Below are 24,726 nucleotides of genomic sequence, written 5' to 3' on the forward strand. Positions count from 1 at the left end.
GATTTACTTATTTTCCCCCTTCCGATCATTAATTCAAATTTGATTATGTTATGATCACTATTACCAAGTGACCCCCACCACTGTTAACTCTCTCACCAAGTCCTGTGCACCACTAAGAATTAGATCTAAAATAGCTACTCCTCTCGTGGTTCCTGAGCCAGTTGCTCCATAAAGCTATCATTTATTCCATCCAGGAACTTTTTCTCTGTAGCATGTCATGATGATATATTTACCCAGTCAATATTGAGGTAATTGAAATCTCCCCTTATTATGCACTACCAATTTGGTTAGCATCCCTAATTTCTCTTACCATTTCATCATCTGTCTCATCATTTTGGCCAGGTGGATGGTAGTGTACTCTTATTTTATACTCTTACCCAGCACACATGGGATTTCTACCCTTAAAAGATTCTATTGGGCGTTTAGTCTCTTGTTGGATTCTTTTCCTGTTGGACTCTGTCACACACACCCCCCCCCTACGAAGTTACTCCTCCCTATCAATGCATTATAATTTGTACCCTGGTATAGCAATATCCCATTGGTTCTCATCCTTCCACCATGTCTTTGAGATGCCAATTAATACCGGGTTCATGCTTCATGCGCGAAGGCCAGCGCCCTAACGCCAAGACCATAAGACACGCACAGACCCAACCTCAATGTCACGCCGTCAATTCCAGTGGGTCGTGCTTGCAGTCTGTGCATTTCCTGCCGGCGACGGTGATGTCAGCAGCCTGCTATGCATGCATGCATGCTCGCGGTCCAGTGATGTCACCGCCCCAATAAAGAGCCCGCTCTGCCCTCTTTTCCCTCTTTTCCCCTGCACCACCACGAAGTTCCCACCCACCCATCCTAATCGTGGCGAGAAATTGATTCATTACTACTGTTAATGGCAGATAGTTGAATATGTTAATTTGTTTATCAATTCTTATTGTTTTGTACAAGAAATTGTTACCATGTTGCATAGGCGTAAAAAATAGTTGCAGCTGTAAGTAGGGGCACGAGCTGCAGGGCCAAGTTAATAGGCTTTGGGTGGGCCCCCCTTGTTCAGAGGTCACAGCGGGGGTTCCAAGTTAAGCGGGCTGCCTTGCTAGGGGAAGACAGCAGGCGGCACCGGTGACATGGTTGGTGTCAGATGGTAGATAGCAGCTCGTGCCAAGTATAGTGGTGAATTGTGATACTGATGATAAAAAATAAAGCTGCGACCTCTTCATCCATAAAAAGTCTTGACATTTTGTTAAGGGTTTCAGTCCCAGGGAGGAGGGGGTGCATTGGCCCTGTAATTCAGGGATCTCGGCATTAAGGTAAATCTCACCATTCATTGCTATACATGCTAACTCTCCCATCTTCTTAGACTTCTGGCATTGGCATACAGACATTTCGAAGTGTGTTTTTTGTTTCTATTAACAGCCTACTTTTCAGTTGAGAGGCATAATTTGGAATCTTTTAGCTCAGGTGATTCTTTACTTATAAGCACATGAATTGCTTTTGCTTTTATTAGATCCTATCTGTTGGGATGCTCTAACTCTCCTCTTTAATTAGTATCCTTCAAAGGTACCTCCCTCCAAACCATGCACTGCTGAGTGACTGTCTGTTTTCCCTTTTGTTCTAGTTTAAAGGCTTCTCTATCTCCTTTTCAAAAGTTAGCACCAGTAGCCTGGTTCCACCCTGGTTAAGGTGGAGCCTGTCCCTTCGGAAAAGACTCCCTAGTTCCTTTCAAAACTGAATCCTCCTTCCTTGCACCACGTCTCACCCATGCATTGAGACTCCGGAGCTCTGCCTGCCAATGTGGACCTATGCATGGAACAGAGAGCATTTCAGAGAATGCTACCCTGGAGGTTCTGGATTTTAGCTTTCTAAGAGCCTAAATGTGGCTTCCAGAGCCTCCCTCCCACATTTTCCTATGTCATTGGTGCCCACATGTACCACAACACCCACCTTCATATCAGGCAGGCATGTTACCAGGCGATCCTCATGTCCACCAGCCAAACAGACATTTCTACTAGAGTCACCAACTATGATGGCGGACCTAATCCTTTCCTCCTGGACAATAGTCCTAGGAAACACACCCTCAGTGCGAGAGGACAATGCATCACCTGGAGAGCAGATCCTTACTACAGCATCATTTCCTGCTATGCCAGGTTAATGTTCTCCAACCAGGAGGCAATTCCTCATCCAAGACAGCACCAAGGCTGCCAGACTAGAGTTGGGGCTTGGCTACTATGTCCCTGAAGGTCTCATCTATATACTTCTCTGTCTGACTAAGCAACACCAGGTCTTCCACTCTAGCCTCCAATATCGGACTCTTTCTCTGAGAGCCAGGAGCTCTTTGCACCAGGTGCACAAATACAACCTCTCACCAATGGGTAAAAAATCATATATGTGATGCTTGCTGCAAAAGATGGAGAAGCTCTTGTTGCTAGACTGCTGTCTTCATTTTAATTTTGTTGAGCTCCTAGTTAAATTTAGGTTGCTATAAGAGTAGAAATGTATTTATTGATTTTATTTGTACAGTTTTTATATACCGTAGTGCAGAAACATTTACATTCCAATTAAAATAAAACCTAAAATATAAATAATTAGGGTCCTTTAAGTGTATTGGTATATTCACTATTGATCTGGTAGTGTGACCTGCAATGGGATAATTTAACTCTTAATAACTGCTGGGGCGGTCCTATGTTTTAGATTTATGGCTGATTGATTTTTAATGTGAAAATGTCTCTTGGGTTGGGAGGGAGGGAAAGACAAACACACACAAACTCTAAGCTGTTTCTTATGTTTGGCTTGTTTTTTCTATCAAACGCACTCTAAAGAATATACCTCAATATTTTACCTCTCCCCAAAACATTTTAAGTTCTAAGATTTTCCAAAGCAGTACTTACCAATCCTCTTCAGCCACCAGCAAAATGATCCTCTCCTCTAAGTGCTCCCTCTAACTTGGGAGTATAGATCAGAGTTCATTTGCAGGAGGGCTATAACTTAGGCAGCCCCTGTGTTGTGGAATTCCCTCCCAAAAGATCTGAGATTGGAAATAGATTTTAAAAATTTTCAGAAAGGGCTTGAAAATGCTATTGTTAAGAAAGCTTTTCTATAGGGAGCCATATGGAAATTCAGTTCCTTGTTTTACGACTGTTTTATTATGATATCTTTATATTTTTAAATCAGGTACATTTTAATTATTTGTTATAATGACTATGTACTGTGTGTTTTACTGTTACCTGCACCAAACAATTGTATAGGAGGAGGCTGGCTATAAGATTTTATAAATAAAATAAAAAATATTGTAGGTTTGGATTATCCATCTTCGAATGCCTGTTTGAGACATAGAGCTGAAACTCTTCCCTCCTGGGACCCCTTTTTTAAAATAATTTTTCTCTTGTTTCACTCCTTATTGATAAAAAAAAGAAAAAGTAGCTATATGAAACAATATAGGAGTCCTCTGGCAGTTAAACATGCTTTTAGTTCTTGGGGAATTGTGGAATATCTTTCACTTGTTAGCTAGAGAGTCCTGTCAGTGTGAGTTATTAACATACTTGTCACTAGAGAAACTTAAGTTGCTTGCCTATAACAAGTGTTCTTTGACAGATAATGAGTCTCATAAGCTTCCAACTGCCATATTGAGAATTGTGTTCTCTGGTGATTTTGGTTAAACAGTATTTGAGAAGTGGGATGCCTGAAGTGCATTGGAAATCCACATATGCCTGGAAAGTGTTCTTCCATGGTTTTCGCGTAGAAAACTCCACTCTGAGCTCACAAGACTCACATGTTCTAAATGTGACTTGCTCGTTAATGGTAAACAGTGTTACTTTGTCAGTCTTATGAATTTTACATTACTGTTTATCACTTCATATTCTTTCTTTCAGGATGATATGCTGATATTGAGAAAGACAGTTAAGTCTTTTCTGGCAGTCTGCCAACAGTGTCTGTCAAATGTCAACACTCCAGTGAAAGAACAGGTAAGCGAAAGGCAGGAACAGCACTTTTTACACATGCTTCTATCTATAGCCCTATGTTTACTTTATTTTATTAAGTATGAAGGCGATACTCAAAGGGTTTGTCTGGCTAACTTTTGGAGTTAGCTGGACAAAACCAAGATTTGAATACTACTCTCTCCTCACAAGCTAGTTTTTTTCGAGCAAGATAGGCTTTGATTGCCCTCCTTTCTGTCCTCCAAGATAAAAAAAAAAGTAACTAAGAGCAATCCCCCTAAGTTATTAAAAAAAAAAAAAAAAAAAGTAGGAAGTGAGCCCCCAGTCAGCCCCCATCCCATTTCCTATCTATCCCCCCAAATTTAAAAACTAAAATGTAACTGGCAGTTTCTTATTCCCTCCATTTCTCCATGTGTCCTATTTAAAAAAAGTGGAATGCTAAATACTCTCCTCCAGTTTCCAAAAACATGTCCCTGAATCTCAGAGAGGGAAGGCTATTACCTTCTCTTATTGACCTACCATATATACTAAGTATTTGATTAGTTGATAGATACTGCTCTTAGTATGAATTTATGTCCTTCACTCAGAGATGTGAAGCAACCATTCTCTGAGGGCAAGCAGAATGGCAGTCCTCACACATGGGGGGGGTGATATTAGATGGAGCCTGGCAAAGAAACTTGATTTCAAACTTTCTAGAAATGTCAAGCATTTGATGTTCATGTGGGGGCCCTTTCAGTCTCATCTTTTGCTTGAAGCCCACTGGTTGTGTATCTTTGCATCACCTGCTGTTAGAGAACTATCTGCTTCCTTAAAATCCTGAAATCATTTTTTGTAGGGCCATGTAATGCTTTTTCTTCTCCTCTTGTCATCTAGGTAGGTTTTTGGGTGTTTTGTAAGTTTTCTTTCCTTTTCAGTGGCCACATGGTGCACTAGTAGTATCTCTCCATAGTGCCCTTTTGTACTATTTTTACATTCTTTCTGTTAATCTATATCCACGGTTATTTGCTCCCCCTCCCTTTTGCCCTGTTCACTGTATTTCTGTTAGTTCTTTGTAAACCGATATGATGTGCCTTCGAATGTCGGTATAAAAAAGTTGTTTAAATAAATAAATAGTAGTTTAGTCCAATGCTCCTGAAAGAGAAAAGCCGGCAGCTTTGACACGTGCCCCCTCTGCAAAAGTTGACTTCTGTTACGGTCTCCCATGATAGAATTACCCTATTCCTGGGAACCAACCATGACATCAGGGGTGTCTCCTTTATGCAACTGTAATCTCTGTGGGGCATCATTCCAAGCTTAATATCACAGAAAAACACTTCGAGAGTCATGAGTCTGGACAAAATCGGTATCTGCATTGGAGGCATCACTCAAGGGGCCTGGTAGTTGCTTCAACCACTGGCAGAGCATCGATATTAAGAGGATATCAATCCCCCTTGACATTGAGCACAAGGCAGGACTGGGGGACCAGACTATCAATAATGTGCAAATTATACTTCCACCAGATATTAAAACTACTTTTGTTGCTCTATCTGGATCATATAATTTGCACCAAGGCAAACAAGCCCTGCACAGTATGAACTGCAAGAGTTTTAGCCTTTTATCTGGAGCAGTCAGAAGCCCATAGACACCAAACATTTGTTTCTTTTGATAGGAATAAGATGGGTATCGCCGTTGCCAAACAGATGCCTTCTAATTGGCTACCAACCTGTATTTCCTTCTGTCATGCCCATGCAGATTTGCAGCTTGGAGGTCATGTCAAGGCTCAATCTGTTCAAGCCATGACAGCGTCGGTGGCCCACTTGTGAGCAATCTCCATGGAGAAGATCTGTAGAGCTGCAAAGTGGATTTCTCTCCATAAGAATATAAGAAATTGCCATACGGGGTCAGACCAAGGGTCCATCAAGCCCAGCATCCTGTTTCCAACAGTGGTCACTCCAAGCTACAAGTACCTAGCAAGTACCCAAACACTAAGTAGGTCCCATGCTAAATGATGCCAGTATTAGCAGTAGCTATTTCCTAAGCCTGTTTGATTAAAGGCAGTTAATGGACTTCTCCTCCATGAACTTATCCAAACCTTCTTTAAATCCAGCTATACTAACTGCATTAACCGCATCCTCTGACAACAAACTCCAGAGCTCAATTGTGCGTTGAGTGAAAAATAATTTTCTCCAATTCGTTTTGAATGTGCTACTTGATAACTTCATGAAGTGCCCCCTAGTCCTTCTATTATCCGAAAGAGTAAATAACCGATTCACATCTACCCGTTCTAGACGTCTCATGATTTTAAAGACCTCTATCAATTCCCCCTCAGCCGTCTCTTATTCAAGATGAATAGCCCTAATCTCTTTAGCCTTTCCTCATAGGGGAGCTATTCTATCCCCTTTATCATTTTGGTCATCCTTCTCTGTTCCTTCTCCAGTGCAACTATATATTTTTTGAGATGTGGTGACTAGAATTATACTCAGTACTCAAGGTGCAATCTCACCATGGAGCGATACAGAGGCATTATGACATTTTCCCTTGTATTTACTTTGTCATACTCCTTCTGAAAATCCAAATACACTACATCTACCGTTTCACCTTTATCTATATGTTTATTAATCCCTTCAAAAAAATGAAGCAGATTTGTGAGCCAAGACTTCCCTTGGGTAAATCCATGCTGACTGTTCCATTAAACAGTGCCTTTCTATAGCTCTGTGTTTTTGATCTTTAGAATAGTTTCCACTATTTTTCCCAGCACTGCAGTCAGGCTCGCTGGTCTATAGTTTCCCAGATCGCCCTTGGAGCCCTTATTAAATATTGGGGTTACATTGGCCACCCTCCAGTCTTCAGGTAAGAACATAAGAAAATGCCATACTGGGTCAGACCAAGGGTCCATCAAGCCCAGCATCCTGTTTCCAACAGTGGCCAATCCAGGCCATAAGAACCTGGCAAGTACCCAAAAACTAAGTCTATTCCATGTTACCATTGCTAATGGCAGTGGCTATTCTCTAAGTGAACTTAATAGCAGGTAATGGACTTCTCCTCCAAGAACTTATCCAATCCTTTTTTAAACACAGCTATACTAACTGCACTAACCACATCCTCTGGCAACAAATTCCAGAGTTTAATTGTGCGTTGAGTAAAAAAGAACTTTCTCCGAATAGTTTTAAATCTGCCCCATGCTAACTTCATGGAGTGCCCCCTAGTCTTTCTACTATCCGAAAGAGTAAATAACCGATTCACATCTACCCGTTCTAGACCTCTCATGATTTTAAACACCTCTATCATATCCCCCCTCAGTCATCTCTTCTCCAAGCTGAAAAGTCCTAACAATGGTACAATGGATGATTTTAATGATAGGTTACAAATTTTAATTAATAGATCTGATATTTCATTTTTGAGTCCCTGCAGAACCCTGGGATGCATAACATCTGGTCCAGGTGATTTGCTACTCTTTAGTTTGTCAATCTGGCCTACTTACATCTTCCAGGTTTACAGTGATTTGGTTCAGTTCATCTGACTTATCACCCTTGAAAACCATCTCCAGAATCTGTATCTCTCCCACATCCTGATTAGTAAAGAAATTAGTCTTTCTGCAATGGCTTTATCTTCCATAAGAGCCCTTTAACCCCTCGGTTATCTAACGGTCCAACCGACTCAGTCACAGGTTTTTCACTTCGGATATATTTTTAAAAGTTTATATTAGTTTTTGCTTCTATGGCCAACTTCATTTCAAATTCTCTCTTAGCCTGCCTTATCAATGTTTTACTATTAACTTGACAATGCTTATGCTTTTTCCTATTTTCTTCATATGGATCCTCCTTCAAATTTTTGAAGGATGATGTTTTGGCTAAAATAGCCTCTTTCACCTCATCTTTTAACCATGTCAGTAATCATTTTGCCTTCCTTCCACCTTTCTTAATGCGTGGAATACATCTGGACTGTGCTTCTAAGATTGTATTTTTAAAGGATGTCCACACCTTTTGTACACTTTTAACCTTTACAACTGCACCTTTCAGTTTTTTTCCAACTATTTTCTTTATTTAATCAAAGTTTCCCTTTTGAAAATTGTGTTAGAGCTGTAGATTTACATATTGTCCCCCTTCCAGTCATTAGTTCAAATTTGATCATGTTATGATCACTATTGCCAAATAGCCCCAACACCATTAATTCTCACCAAATCCTGCGTTCCACTAAGAATTAAGTCTAAAAAAAAAGCTTCCTCTCTCGTTGGTTCCTGAACCAATCGCTCCATGAAGCAGTCGTTTATTTAATCCAGGAACTTTGTCTCTAACATGTCCTGATGTTACATTTACCCAGTCAATATTGGGATAATTGAAATATCCCATTATTACTGCACTACCAAATTGGTTAGCTTCCCTGATTTCTCTTAGCATTTCATCATCTGTCTGACCATTTTGGCCAGGTGGACGGTAGTATACTCCTATCACAAACTGTTACCCAACACATATGGGATTTCCACCCATATAGATTTTACTGATCATTTAGTCTCTTGTATGATCTTTATCCTGTTGGACTCTATACGCACATATTCACATCACATTATTGTTTGGATAAGAATGGCCAACATAAGAGCTGGTTTGTCCAAACTGTCTTTTGAAAAACTTGTTTGAGGTGTGGAACCCAACTCTGTTCCTGCCTAAAGCATATTGTTTTTATTCAGGCTACCCCCACCCCTGTTACAGGCAAAACTGGTTATTGTTGTGCCCGTTGTCTACTGTTTGGTGTTTTGTTGCTCCCGTTTTATGTTGAGGGCAGCCTGTAGCTAGGGATTTACCTATGTGTAAGGATTGCCATCCTGCTTGTCCTCGGAGAAAGGAGAATTGCCTACCTGTAACAGGTGTTCTCTGAGGACAGCAGGATGTCAGTCTTCACGAAATCCTCCCACCACCCCGTGGAGTTGGATTTCCACTATGTGGGTTTTTCTCTTTTATTATTTTGAATTCTTTGATACAAGACTAAGGGGACCTGGCATGGACAAGTGGTTTAATGCATGCCTGAGCGCATGCTCAATGAGGTTCAGTCAAAGTTCTAGAAACTTTGACATAGGTTTTTTGTGCCGGGCTCCATCGGATGATATCACCCATATGTGAAGACTGTTCTGCCATCTTCGGAGATTATCTTACAGGCAGGTGCGGTTCTATAATGAGGCAGGGAGAGGCGGCTGCTTCAGGTGGCACAAATTTGAGGCGAAAAAAAATGCCTCTTTCAGAACGCCACTGTGGCATCCACCTTACCCTGCCTGCCCCTTCCACGGCTGAAGGACACAGCAGGCTGCTGTGGCAGAGCAGGCCAGGAGGGATGCTGCTGCGGGCTTCTACCGCTGGAGGCCAGGCTGGCAGTAGCTGAAGACAGGTGGGATGCTGCTGCGGGCCGGCCAGACCAGTGATGGCTGTAGAGGGGGGCAGGTTGCAGGGCAAGAGGGGACACCATGATTTTTGCCCATTCTTCCTGACAGATTTGCTCCAGGTTGTTCAGCTTGGTTGGATGATGCTCATGGACTGCAATTTTCAAATAGTGCCACAGATTCTCGATTGGATTGAGATCTGGATTTTGACTTGGCCATTGTAAGAACATTCACCTTTTTCTTTTTGAAGCACTCCTGTGTTGCTTTGGCCTCGTGCTTGGGATCACTATCCTGCTGAAGCAGGTTGATACTGCCACCTTCATACTTTACTGTTGGGATGGTGTTTGCTGAGGAATGGGCAGTGTTAGACTTGTTCCACATATAGCGTTTTAAATTTTGGCCAAAAACTCAATTTTTGTCTCATCTGACCAGAAAATCTTATTCCAAATTTTAGTTGGATCACTCTGATGCTCTCTGGCAAACTTCAGATGTGCTCTGGTGTGGTTTTTCTTCAGTAATGTCTTCTTTTTATCCACCCTCCCATTCAGGCCAGTTGTATGCAGAGCTCTTGATATGGTTGACTGGTTCCCCTCCACTCCAGTCTCAGCCACTGAAGTCTAGCTCCTTCAAAGTGATTGTTGGACTCTTATGTGGCTTCCTTCACAAGTCTCCTTGTTCTGACACTGCAGTGTCTGGGTGGTATGATGTAGCTTTCATTTCCTCATTATTGATCCAACAGTGCCCACTGGGATATACAAACACTTGAATATTATTTTGTAGTCTTCTCCTATCTTGTGCATGTCTATAACTTTATCTTTCATTTCCTTAGAATGCTCTTTGGTCTGCATTTTCACAGCTTTCCTTCAGATTCACAGTCTGACCAATGGTATTGGAATTGGGGGGGTCTTTTATCCAGAAAAGCTGGTGTATTTTAATGAATCACAGGTAGAGGCCAATTGTAAGCCAGTATCTTTCATCTGTGTAAACTTGGAGCTTCTACAGCATTGGGATTGAATAATTATACAAGCAGCATTTTTCGGTTTTTAATTTTATTTTAGAAAAAATGCAGGGAAATAATGAATTGTGACTTTGAAAATTTACTTTAAGAGCATACTTGCAATAAACATGCTGTCTATAACAATCTGTGCAAGTGTTATTTGTAATCCATACAAATCTGCTGATTTTTTAAGGGGTTAAATACTTTTGCAAAACACTGTACGTGGGAAATTCCAAAGAGCTTAAAAAAGTTGGCAGTGCAATTTCCTCAAAAACCAGTGTGATGACTTTGCGTCAATAGGTGGACAAAGGCATGGATTATGAAAAGCGCATGGTCTGATGAACCTTTGATATTTTCAAGACAGCATCAAACGTCTCTGCAATGGGTTTTGGCACCCACATGCTCATCTGGCTGTGGGCCTCAGAGCTTCCGACAGAGGTCAAGGAAAGACATTGATGTGCCTTGAAATGAGGAGAATTTCTTCAGAGATAAGGTCAAAGAAGTGTTGGTTCACATTAATGACCCCTGTGCAGTACTCCAGATCTTCTCAACTGCTGCTCCAGACCCACCCTTACCTAAGTGGAGTGCAGAGGAGCCATTTCTATCAACCAAGGAAATGTTTTCCTCTGCCCCCTCTGTCCAATCAACAGCAGGGTCCTCATGTTTACCTTAGGCAATAGAGGAACCCAAACCCCCAACCAGCAACCCAGCCAAGAGGTGGAAAAACAAAAATGAAGAAAAATGTCTTCTGACTTAAACAATTCACATAACAAAAAGATAAAAATATATACAATTTTAAAAATGGAAAACTTTAATATATCAATGCAACTTGAATTATAACAAATATAATATACACAGAGAAAAAGTCAAAAATATGAACCAGTTCACAAAAAACATATTGATACAATTTTTAATAATTTTTGTGATCTGGTTTTAAATAATTTGATTTATATGCCACTTTAAGTTTAGCATTTGCTTTTCTTCAACTTTGTTTTTTCTGCCACATTTTGCTCTTTTTGTCCATTTGTGCGGTGATTGAGCTTCTTTAATTTTTTTGCATTGATTGGATCATAGACAGCATATCCAAGATACCAGTATCCATGCCAGAAGACTTTGTCGGAAGCAGACCAAGGTTTTATGTAAACTGTTGGCCCAGAGTAACTTTGGACACTTGAGTACTCAGCATAATTCGAAAAGGGTATAGGCTATGCCTATTTAGATGTACCTCCAGATCACCCACCAAAACTTGCTTAGTGGTGTCTCAGCATCATAAATTGATGCAAATGGAGCTCTCCTTCCTCTTAAAATCCCTATCCTCTTTCCCACCAGAGGGAAGAGGATAGGGATTTTATTCCAGCTACTTACTGAACCCAAAGGAAATGGGAGGACTTTGTTCCAAACTAGACATCTGAAGGTTTTAAACAAGTTCAAAATGGTTTACCTGGGCACATTGATTCCCTTTCTCAAAAAAGGGGATTGGCGGTGCTCTCTAGATCTAAAGAATGCTTTAACCCTTATAGAATATTTACAGGTCACAGAAAAAATCTCAGATTTGTAGTAGGAAAGAACCATCTTAGTATCATATACTGCCGTTTAGTCTGATGTGAGCACTACACATATTTACAAGTTGTCTGGTTGCAATAGCAGCACATCTGCGCAAATTGGGATTGCATGTGTTTCCCTAACTGAACAATTGGTTAGTCAAGAGTCCATCTCAAGGCGGTGCTTTAGAATTAATTAGTAACTCCAATATATGGATGGTTTTGCTTGAGTTCATCAATTCAATTTTCACTTGAGCCCATCATCTCAATTGAAATTTGTCTGCTAGTCACAATTCAGACATGAGCCTTCCTCCAGCAAGAGGATTATCACATTGCTATCCGCTTGGAGAGGATAAGAATGATTCAGACATCTGCTTGGGACATGTTGAAGATGGGCCTCATAGCATTAAAAGTCCATGTTATTCTCTTGGCACATCTTCATATGAGAAGAGCTCAGTGAACCCTCTAATTACAACAGTTCTCAAGATCTCTAAGACAGAATCTGCATCACCCAGCATCTGAAGGGACTGTCTGTCCTGCTAGGCAATACCCTTCCAAATTTCTCCAGTGCATATTGTCTTAATCACAGATGCATCCAATCTAGAGTGAAGGTCCCTTGGAGATGGGCTTTGTACCAAGAGCCTTTAGTCTGCTCAGGAAAGGCTTCAGAAGATAAATTTCATAGAGCTAAGGATGATACTGTATACTCAAAGGCTTTCAGGGATTGGTTAGCCAACAAAGTTTTCCTCATCTAAACAGACAACTAAGTAGAAATGTTCTAAATCAACAAGCAGGGAGGTACAATCCCCTGGAGACTGGTTGTTAAGGCCGTATAACTGGTAGGGTGGTGAGTGTCCTGACAGACAGGCTGAGTCAGGTCTGGAAACTCCAACTGGTCTGTGAATAAGGAGGTAGCAATCCAGATATTACCATGAGTAGTGTTCATCTGTGGTAGATCCATTTGCATCTCCTCTAATATTAACCCTAACCCTAAACATCTGCTTCAGAGAGGGAATTCAAGGCAAACTAGCCTCTGATGCCTTTGCAATGATTTGGGGTCATGGTCTGCTGTATGGGTGTCTTCCAGTTATTCTAGCGGCAAAAACCTTACTGAAATTTACAAGAGGTTGTGGAGCCATGATTCTTATACCTACCTTTTGGCCAAGACAGATTTAGGAATAACTCACTACGCCATGCTATTTTTCCCCGAGGGGAAAAATGCAACAGGATTCACCAAGCTGAGGTAAATGTCTCTGCGAATTACCCTACTGCTTATTAAATCCTGCGGTATTTTTCCCTGCAGGAAAATACCCCAACCTATGGGGAAAAATACCAAGGCAGCGAAAGACTCGTATACAACACGCGATGGCAACCCTGGAATTATGGAGCCGTCGACACTTAAAAGGGGCCCTCTCAGTTCCCTCCCCCCATTTCCCCAAGTCTAGTAAAAATCCCTAAGCAGAGGAGGTCAGCATATTATCCACGATGATGCCTAGATCATTTTTCTGGGTTGTGAATCCCAATGTGGAACATTGCATTGTGTCGCTATAATATGGGTTGCTGTTTCCTATGTGCATCACTTTGCACTTGTCAACATTAAATTTCATTTGCTATTTGGATTCCCAGTCTCTCAATCCTCTTAAGATTTAACAATTTTAAATAATTTTCTCTCATCTGCAAATTTGATAACCTCACTTATTCACATTTCCAGGTCATTTCTAAATATGTTAAAATGCGGTGGTCCCAGAACAGAGCCCAGAGACACTCCACTCTTCACATTTCTCCATTGAGAAAATTGACCATATAGGCCCATTCTCTGTTTTTGTTTTTTAACTAATTCCGAATTCACAATAGGATATTGCCTTCTATTTCATGGCTTTTTAATTTCTTCACCATGACACTTTAATTTCCACCACAATTTAGAAGGTAACCTCATCTCTGTGCAGCCTTCAGTTGTCCATTTCTTGTGGTGCTTCCTTCATTTCAAGCCTCCCATCAAGCTTCCTGCATTTTTTTTATGTGAGCTGAAGTACCTGATCTGGAATGTCATATTTTTTGTGATGGTCACTTTAACTCACAGCATTTATTACCTCCAGGCCATAGTGACTTATCCATCGTATACCAAATTTTTTCACAATATGGTGGTTTTACACATGCCTTCTAAATGACTGCCTCTAAGGTACTTGCATCTTAACGAGTTAATTGTCCTTCCAACTTTCTTTCCCAGGCCACATATCTATAGAGTTGCTTCTTTTGACACCAGCAAGCCTGGAATTGCTGTGGCAAGCACGCCCTTTTAAATTGACTAGCTGATTGCCTCTCCTTGGGTTATGCCCAGGCAGGCCTGAGTCTGGTGGGTCATACCTAAGCCCACCTAAGATTAGCCTCCATGGAGGAAATCTGTAAAGCTAAGATACAGAGTTCTCTTCATAAATTCACATCACACTGTTGTTTAAATGAAGACCTCCAACACCACAGTAATATTGGCCGTGCTGTCCTGAGGGAGTCTGCTTGAGGTATAGAACCCAACTGCATCCTTCCTAGGGCTTGTTGTTTTGGTTCCAGGCTGTCCCCATAAAAAAAAGCAGAACATACAAAAAAGGCTTGTTTCCATCAAAAACAGCTTTTGCCCACTTGCATTGTTTCAGGTTTTACCTTTTTTTTTATTTGGGACATTCTGTGGCAAAAGATTTCCCATGTGTGAGTATTGCCATCCTGTTTGTCCTCTGAAAAGCAGAGTTGCATTGCTGTAACAGGTGTTTTCAGAGGACAGCAAGATGTTAGTCCTCACACAAACCCATCCAACTCACTCTACAGTTGGTTTCTAAACTAAAATATATAGTGAAGAGGCTCCCATGTAGACATGTAGTAGTGTGATGTGCTGTCCTCTGAGAACACTTGTTACAGCTAAACAACTCTACTATCTCTGTTCAGAACTCAGTACCAAATGGGGATTGGTTTCACTGACATAGAAGGGATCAATCCCTGTTCAGTACTGAATTCCTAACAGGGATTGACTGTTTCACCCTGGTATGAAGTGAATAAATTAATACTAAGTACCTAGTTCTGTTACCTGTATCAGCATTTAGTATACAACAGCAGGAGGAGGTAAGAGCCTTTTCTGTCTCGGGTGTTCAGGGGCAGATTTGCAGGATCAGGGTGGAGATTTGATGCCCAACATTTTCTTAGCCAGGGGATCACTACAGTTGTGCTCATAAGTTTACATACCCCTGGCAGAATTTGTAAGATATGTAGCAATTTAAGAAAACATGAGTGATTAGACAAAACACGTCTGTTTTTAATGTTTCAAATTTAACTATTATGCATCGTAGAATAGCACAATAATTAAACCATAGCAATAAATGTGCATACCCTTAGTTCTTAATATCATGTATTGCCCCTTTTTGCATAAGTGACTGCTTGCAGTCTTTTGTGATAATTGGGAATGAGTCCCTTTATTTTCTCATGTGATAAAGCTGCCCATTCCTCTTGGCAAAAAGCCTCCAGATCCTGTAAATTCTTTGGTTGTCTAGCATGAACTGCATGTTTGAGTTCTCCCCAAAGTGGATCAATAATGTTGAGGTCAGAAGACTGTGATGGCTACTCTAATACCTTCACTTCCTTCTGCTGCAGCCACTGAAGAGTTGACTTGGTCATATGTTTTGGATCATTGTCATGTTGAAAAGTTCAAGTGTGCCCCATGTGCAGCTTCCTGGCTGATAAAAGCAAATTCTCCTCCAATATTTTTTTTATAAGATGCTGCATTCATCCTGCCTTCAATTTTGACTAAATTCCCTGTGCTGCTGTAGCTCATACACCCCCAAAACAGCAAGGATCCATCTCCATGCCTCATGATAGAGATGGTGTGCTTTTCTTCATTGTGAACATAAGAACATGCCGTACTGGGTCAGACCAAGGGTCCATCAAGCCTAGGATCCTGTTTCCAACAGTGGCCATTCCAGGCGATGAGAACCTGGCAAGTACTCAAAAACTAAGTCTATTCCATGTTACTGTTGCTAGTAATGGCAGTGGCTATTTTCTAAGTCAACTTAATTAATAGCAGGTAATGGACTTCTCCTCCAAGAACTTATCCAATCCTTTTTTAAGCACAGCTATACTAACTGCACTAACCACATCCTCTGGCAACAAATTCCAGAGTTTAATTGTGCGTTAAGTGAAAAAGAACTTTCTCCGATTAGTTTTAAATGTGCCACATGCTAACTTCATAGAGTGCCCCCTAGTCTTTCTATTATCTGAAAGAGTAAATAACCAATTCACATCTACCTGTTCTAGACCTCTCATGATTTTAAACAGCTCTATCATATTCCCCCCTCAGCCGTCTCTTCTCCAAGCTGAAAAGTCCTAACCTCTTTAGTCTTTCCTCATAGGGGAGCTGTTCCATTCCCCTTATCATTTTGGTTGCCCTTCTCTGTACCTTCTCCATCACAATTATATCTTTTTTGAGATGCGGCAACCAGAATTGTACACAGTATTCAAGGTGCAGTCTCACCATGGAGCGATACAGAGGCATTATGACACTTTCCGTTTTATTCACCATTCCCTTTCTAATCATTCCCAACATTCTGTTTGTTTTTTTGACTGCCGCAGCACACTGTGAACTGACGATTTCAATGTGTTATCCACTATGACGCCTAGATCTCTTTCTTGGGTGGTAGCACTTAATACTCCTGGGGGAATTCTGCGCTACTGAAGAATTCCTCCCTCACCTTGCAGGTTTCTTCATTCGTCGCAGTTCCCGCAGATTTCATTACCGCTGCGCAGATTTCAACGCCGCCGTGCAGATTTCCTCCCTCGCTGCCCTCGCGATTTTCTCCCACGCCGGAAAAGGATAAATAAAAAACCCGGAAGCATGCCATGCAGATTTCCTCCCTCACTGCCCTCACAATTTCCTCCCTCGTTGCCTTCGCGATTTCCTCCCTCGCTGCCCTCACGATTTCCTCCCACGCCGGAGAAGGATAAATAAAAAACCCGGAAGCATGCCGCGCACGGACAGCGGCCAATCTGGAACAGCGACGTAAGGTAGCGCTCGGAGAGTGGAGGCATCACATCGCAGCACGCCACCGGCGTCTCAAGGAGCAAGGAGGAGAAGAGGGAGAGAGAGAAGGGAGGGGAACGGGGGGGAAAGAGAGAGAAGGGGAAAGAGAAGGGGGAAGAGAAAAGGCGGAAAAAGAGGGGAGGGGAACAAAGGGGAGAGGGAAAGAAGGCGGAAAAAAAGAGGAGGAGGAGAGAAGGAGGGGAACAGAGGGAAGGGGGAAAGAGAAGAGGGGAAAGAGGGGGAGAGGAGAGAAGGGAGGGGAAGTCAGGTGGCGCATGGAGAGTGGGGGCATCGCAGCACGGCATCGGCAGATCGAGGTAAGCAAGCAAGAAGGAGAAGAGAGAGAGAAGGGAGAGGAACAGAGGAGACGGGGACAGAGAAAGAGAAGGGAGAAAGAGAAAGGAGGGAGAGGGGCTAAAGAAGAGGCCCTGGCCCTGAGAGTGTATGTTTGAGCCCTTGTGTTTGTTGTGAGCCAGTGGGTAGGTGTCTACCTGGGAAGTCTGTATGGGGGGGGGAGTGTGTGTGTGTGTGTGTGTGAGAGAGAGTTGTATGTGGGGAGACAGAACATGTGTGTGACAGATGGCATGTGAGAGAAAGCATATGTCTGATAATCATGTAAGAGAGACAGTGGGCAGGGATACTCAGGTTGGAGAGGTTAGCAACAACTGCAGCAGTCCCTGCCAGCTTGGCTCATCTGCCAGCAGCAACAATTGACACTGCTGGCAGATGAGCTAAGTTGCCAGGGACACTCATTGCACTGAAATGCAGAATAATTTGCAAAAAATATTGTTATTTTGAAAAATAAATGTGCAGAATTTAGAAAATGTATGTGCAGAATTTTCAATTTTTTTTGCACAGAATTCCCCCAGGAGTAACCTAATATGGAACCTAACAATGTGTAACTATAGCATTGGTTATTTTTTCATATATGCATCACCTTGCACTTATCCACATTAAATTTCATCTGCCATTTCGATGCCCAATTTTCCAGTCTCACAAGGTCTTCCTGCAATTTATCACAATCTGCTTGTGATTTAACTACTCTGAACAATTTTGTAACATCTGCAAATTTGATTACCTCACTCATCGTATTTCTTTCCAGATCATTTATAAATATACTAGCCGTTAAGCCCGTAACAACGGGCTACATTAAAAAAAATTTTTCGGTCCATTTCCTTCCCGCTCGTTCTCCCTCCCCCTCCCCTCATTCCCCTTCCACCTCCCCCTCCCTCTCCCCCTCATTCTCCCTTCCACCTCCCCCTCCCTCCCCCTCCCTCCCCCTCATTCTCCCTTCCACCTCTATTCTCCATCCCACCCCAGTTCTCCCTCTCACCTCACTCTCTCCTCCCTCCCCCCTCCCCTCAGTCACGCCCCCTCTCTCAATCCCCTCCCAGCTCATTCACAACCCCTTCGGATGGCGCAGACGGAAGATCTCCGGGGGGGGGGAGGTCCCTCCCTCCCTTGTACGCGCCGCCGCTACTGGTCCTCGCCGCTGCCGCTACTGCTCCTCCCAGCGCCATTTTAGTTAACAGGCAAGCTCTGACCGACGTGCTCACCCGCGCATGCGCGGTAGAGCTGCTCTACTGCGCATTTGCGGCACGTCGGTCAGGGCTCCTTTATCTAGTAGATTGATAACTAAGGGTCCCAATACAGATCCCTGAGGCATTCCACTGCCCACTCCCTTCCACTGAGAAAATTGTCCATTTAATCCTAATCTCTGTTTCCTGCTTTTAGCCAGTTTGTAGTCCACGAAAGGACAACGCCACCTAATCCATGACTCTTTACTTTTCCTAGAAGCCTCTCATGAGGAACTTTGTCAAACGCCTTCTGAAAACCCAAGTGCACTACATCTACAGGTTCACCTTTATCCACATGTTTATTAACTCCTTCAAAAAAGTGAAGCAGATTTGTGAGGCAACACTTGCCTTGGGTAAAGCCATGCTGATTTTGTTCCATTAAACCATGTCTTTCTATATGTTCTGTGATTTTGATATTGAGAACACTTTCCACTATTTTGCCTGGCACTGAAGTAAGGCTAACCGGTGTGTTGTTTCCCAGATCACCCCTGGAGCCCTTTTTAAATATTGGGGTTACATTAGCTCTCCTCCAGTCTTCAGGTACAATGGATGATTGTAATGATAGATTACAAATTTTTACTAATAGGTCTGAAATTTCATTTTTTAATTCCTTCAGAACTCTGGGGTGTATACCATCCGGTCCAGATAATTTACAACTCTTCAGTTTGTCAGTCAGGCTCACTACATCTTCTAAGTTCACCGTGATTTGGTTCAGTCCATCTGAATCATTACCCATGGAAACCTTCTCCGGTACGGGTACCTCCTCAGCATCCTCTTCTGTAAACACTGAAGCAAAGAAATCATTTAATCTTTCCGCGATGGCCTTATCTTTTCTAAGTGCCCCTTTTACCCCTCAATCATCTAACGGTCCAGCTGACTCCTTCACAGGCTTTCTGCTTCGGATATATTTTTAAAAGTTTTTACTGTAAGTTTTTGCCTCTACAGCCAACTTCTTTTCAAATTCTCTCTTAGCCTGTCTTATCAATGTCTTACATTTAACTTGCCAATGTTTATGCTTTATTCTATTTTCTTCTGTTGGATCCTTCTTCCAATTTTTGAATGAAGATCTTTTGGCTAAAATACCTTCTTTCACTTCCCCTTTTAACCTTGCCGGTAATCGTTTTGCCTTCTTTCCACCTTTCTTAATGTATGGAATAAATCTGGACTGTGCTTCTAGGATGGTATTTTTTAACAATGACCACGCTTCTTGCAGACATTTTACCTTTGTAGCTGCTCCTTTCAGTTTTTTCTAACTATTTTTCTTATTTTATCAAAGTTTCCCTTATGAAAGTTTAGCACGAGAGCCGTGGATTTGCTTACTGCCCCCCTTCCAGTCATTAATTCAAATTTGATCATATTGCCAAGCGGCCCCACCACTGTTACCTCTCTCACCAAATCCTGTGCTCCACTGAGAATTAGATCTAACATTGATCCCTCTCTTGTCTGTTCCTGAACCAATTGCTCCATAAAAATGTCATTTATTCCATCCAGGAACTTTATATTTCTAGTATGTACTGATGATACATTTACCCAGTCAATATTAGGGTAATTGAAATCGCCCATTATTACCGCACTTCCAATTTGGTTAGCTTCCCTAATTTCTCTTAGCATTTCACTGTCCGTCTTACCATCTTGACCAGATGGACGGTAGTATATTCCTATCACTATAGTCTTCCCCAACTCACAAGGGATTTCTACCCATAAATATTCAGTTGTGCATTTAGTCTCATGCAGGGTGTTTATCCTGTTGGACTCTATGCCATCCCGGACATAAAGTGCCACACCGCCTCCCAGGTGCTCCTCTCTGTCATTGCAATATAACTTGTACCCGGTATAGCACTGTCCCATTAGTTGTCCTCCTTCCACCATGTGTCTGAGATGCCAATTAAGTCTGTCATAATTCACTGCTATACATTCTTTCTTCTTAAACTTCTGGCATTAGCATACAAACATTTCTTTGTTTGTTTTTTGTTTGTATTTTCATTCTGCTTTTTAATTGATAGGGATAAGTTAGAATTTTTTAGCTCAGGTGAGTTTTTAGTTACAGGCACTTGGACTATTTTTCTTATTATTGGGATGCCCTAATTCTTATTTCTTATTATGTTGGGATGCCCTAATTCTAATGCATCATTAGTATCCTTTGAAGATACCTCCCTCCGAACCATGCACTGCTGAGTGACTGTTGGCTTTCCCCTTTGCTCTATCTCCTTTTTAAAGGTTAGCGCCAGCAGTCTGGTTCTACCCTGGTTAAGGTGGAGCCCATCCCTATGGAAGAGACTCCCCCTTCCCCAAAAGGTTCCCCAGTTCCTTACAAAACTGAATTCCTCTTCCTTGCACCATCGTCTCATCCACACATTGAGACTCAGGAGCTCTGCCTGCCTCTGGGGACCTGCGCATGGAACAGGGAGCATTTCAGAGAATGATACCCTGGAGGTTCTGGATTTAAGCTTTCTACCTAAGAGCCTAAATTTGGCTTCCAGAACCTCCCTCCCACATTTTCCCGTGTCGTTGGTGCCCACATGTACCATGACAGCCGGATCCTCCCCAGCACTGTCTAAAATCCTATCTAGGTGACGCGTGAGGTCTGCCACCTTTGCACCAGGTTAGGCATATTACCAGGCAATCCTCACGCCCACCAGCCACCCAGCTGTCTCCTAATAATCGAATCACTAACTATGACGGCCGACCTAACCCTTCCCTCCTTGGCAGTAGGGCTTGGGGAGATCTCCGTGCGAAAGGACAATGCACCACCTGGAGAGCAGGTCTTTGCTACAGGATCCTTTCCTGCTGCACCAGATTGATGCTCTCCAATCATGAGACCTTCTTCCTCCAAGGTAGCACCAGGGCTGCCAGTCTGAAGTTGGGACTTGGCTACTATGTCCCTGAAGGTCTCATCTATATACCTCTCTGTCTGCCTCAGCTCCTCCAGGTCTGCCACTCTAGCCTCCAGAGATCGGACTCGTTCTCTGAGAGCCAAGAACTCTTTGCATCGCATGCACATGTACAATTTCTCACCGGCGGGTAAAAAATCATACATGTGACACTCAATGCAAAAGACTGGGAAGCCCCCTTTTGCTGCTGGACTGCTGCCTTCATCTCAAATTTGTTCGGTTCCTACTTAAGTTTTAGGTTGCTGTGGAAGCAGGAATGTGTCTAATTAATGTCTAATTAATGTGTCTAATTAATGTATTAGTGAATTCACTATGGGCCGGATTTTAAAAGGGTTACGCGCATATTTTGCATAGGCTCGGCGGCGCGCGCAAGTCCTGGGGCTTGCAAAAAGGGGCGGTCAGGGGCGTGGCCAGGGGGCGCGGTTTTGGATCGGGGGTGTGTTCGGGGCATGTGGGCGGTCCGGGGGCATGGCCGAGTGCCCCGACACAGCGGCCTGTGTCGGGGCCTGCCCGGAGGCAGTAGTAACTTTTCTGATAAAGGTAGGGGGGGTCTAGATAGGGCCGGGAGGGTGGGTTAGGGAGGGGAAGGTGCGGGGGGGTGGAAGGAAAGTTCCCTCCGAGGCCGCTCCGATTTCGGAGCGGCTTCGGAGGGAACGGGCAACGCGCTCAGGGCTCGGCGTGCGCAAGTTGCACAAATGTGCACCCCCTTGCGCGCGCTGACCCCGGATTTTATAAGATACGCGCAGCTATGCGCGTATCTTATAAAATCCAGCGTACTTTTGTTCGCGCCTGATGCGCGAACAAAAGTTCGCGCGCGCTCTCTTTTAAAATTTACCCCCTATGTCTGGTAGTGGCCTAAGCGTAATGATCAAACTCTCAATAAGACTGACTATTAAAAGCACAAACATACTAAATAATATTCCCAAATAATTAACTTCGCCTCAATACATTTAAAAAAGAAAATGTCCCAAGCAAAAAAAAGACTCTTATTGAAATCACTCTATGCAAAGAACTTCTCCAGACACGGGTGACCTCCTTGTAGATTGCTAAACAATCTGATAATCCAAAGCATTTGAAAAATAAAATCTGTTAAAATTATGTCATAGATTATGTCTTAGTTCATACCCCAGATTTCCTGTCTATTTTCTGTTAAAGAAAGGAGCGCCCAGGATAAAAAAAGAAAAAAAAGGATGCTTTTAATGACTGGAAAATTAAAGCAGTACTTCTAGTTGGAGAGAGTAATAAATATTTTTAAATAAATAAAACTATTTAACTTGTCATAAAACTGCAAATCAATCTACTAAATTGACCTACTCTTTATACATTTCAGTAGATACCATTAAAATTATTTTTCAGCAGTGCATGCACAACCAGATATATTTTTTTTATTTTACTGGGTTTGTATGAAAGAAGCCCTATACTGCATTTTATTGATTGTGAAAGAAAAGAAACTGAAGACTTAACCATGCATTTCTTCTCTTAGGGAGACAGAGAGAGACTTTAAGAATAGACTCTCGGGCGGATTTTAAATGCCCTGCTCGCGTAAATCCGGGCAGATTTACGCGAGCAGGGCCCTTGCGCGCCGGGACGCCTATTTTGCATTGGCCGCCGGCGCGCACAGAGCCCCGGGATGCACGTAAGTCCCGGGGTTTTTTTAAGGCGGCATGTCGGGGGCGGGGCCAAATGATGCAGCGTTTTGGGGGCGGGGCATGGCATTTCGGGGCGGGACCAGGGCCTGGCGCCGGCGTGGTCGAGGCCTCCGGACCAGCCCCTGGGTCGGATGACGGTGCGCCAGCAGTCTGCTGGCGCGCGTAGATTTACGTCTGCTTCTAGCAGGCGTAAATCGAGGGACAAAGGTAAGTGGGGGGTTTAGATAGGGCCGGGGGAGTGGGTTAGGTAGGGGAAGGGAGGGGAAGGTGAGGGGAGGGCGAAAGAAAGTTCCCTCCGAGGCCGCTCCGATTTCGGAGCGGCCTCGGAGGGAACGGAGGCAGGCTGCGCGGCTCGGTGCGCACAGGCTGCCCAAAATCGGCAGCCTTGCACGCGCCGATCCAGGATTTTATAAGATACGCGCGGCTATGCGCGTATCTTATAAAATCCAGCGTACTTTTGTTTGCGCCTCCTGTGCGAACAAAAGTACGCGATCGCGCTCTTTTTTTAAAATCTACCCCTTAGTTTTTGGGTACTTGCCAGGTTCTTACGGCCTGGATTGGCCATTGTTGGAAACAGGATGCTGGGCTTGATGGACCCTTGGTCTGACCCAGCATGGCATGTTCTTATGCATGTTCTTAATGTTGCCTGCAGATATGCTTACTATGCTTCTTTAACTGCACTGCTAGTGTAGCTTAGTCCTGTTCTTCAACATATGCTAATTCATTCCTAGGCCATTTCTGATAGTAATTGCTAAGTTATGAATTAATTTTGAGTGTGGGACAAATGTCCAGTTGAAATTAATAAGCTTGTTGTTCATGAGAAAGAGACTGAATGCATTAGTTCATTACCCTCTTACTGTCCTGTTGTCCTAGTGCCATTTTAGAAACATGTACACACACACACCCACCCACCTTTTGTATACCTAGTTGCATTCATATAGACAGCCAAATCAAGTTTTAAATTGGCAGTTGGATTTTGCTCTTTGGATGTTTGAGAGTAAATGTCGATATTAATTTGTTTCTAGGCTTTCATGTTGCTCTGTGACCTTTTGATGATATTTAGCCACCAGTTAACTACAGGAGGCAGAGAGGGTCTTCTACCCTTGGTGTTCAATCCAGATTTGGGACTACAGTCAGAGCTCCTCAACTTTGTGATGGATCATGTTTTCATAGACCAAGATGAAGAGAACCAGAGCATGGGTATGTTGAGAGAAGTATTTTTGTTATTGTTCTGTCTTTCAGTTTCAAATGAAATGTGCTTCAAAGATGAATCTTTTGCATAGTCTAGGTACAACATATAACTCCCAGTGTAATAGGGCATGGAATTTCTTGAATACTGTTCAGATTTATTTATTAGGACTGTGTTTTTCCAATATTTCAGTCAGAGCCCCATAAATTCTTAAGGTCCACCAGCCCTATACAGTTCAAATTCGGAAAGGATGACATAGTTGCAAGTAAGAGGCGCTTGCTCTCCAATTCCTACCAGTGGGAGGGGATCATGCTAGAGGGACACTAAAAATGAGGATTGTTTGGGAGTTGGTAGGAGAGAAATATGGCTATGCTAGGTGAGGGGGGTAGAATGGAGATGATTGCCTTGGAGTTGTGGGGAAGAAGAGATGATTGCACTAGGCAGTTGACAGAGGGGAGAGATGATTGCATCGGGTTTCTGCATCTTCTCCCCGCTCCTACCACACTCTCATCTCAATCCCACATTTACTGTTGTCTCCAGTTCTCCCATCCCA

The 24,726-nt window shown here is 42.8% G+C and overlaps 1 protein-coding gene across 2 annotated transcripts in view; it reads left to right on the plus strand.

The window, feature by feature from the left end:
* Positions 1–24,726, plus strand: part of STAG1 (stromal antigen 1) — an 815,655-nt gene that overhangs the window by 645,235 nt on the left and 145,694 nt on the right. For both annotated transcript variants that reach the window (XM_029617274.1, XM_029617273.1), the window contains 2 exons: positions 3,861–3,953; positions 24,010–24,184. In XM_029617274.1, the coding sequence (XP_029473134.1) occupies positions 3,861–3,953; positions 24,010–24,184 (268 nt within the window). The remainder of the gene's footprint in view (positions 1–3,860; positions 3,954–24,009; positions 24,185–24,726) is intronic.

Source organism: Rhinatrema bivittatum, chromosome 9, assembly GCF_901001135.1.
Source record: "Rhinatrema bivittatum chromosome 9, aRhiBiv1.1, whole genome shotgun sequence".
Taxonomy (NCBI): domain Eukaryota; kingdom Metazoa; phylum Chordata; class Amphibia; order Gymnophiona; family Rhinatrematidae; genus Rhinatrema; species Rhinatrema bivittatum.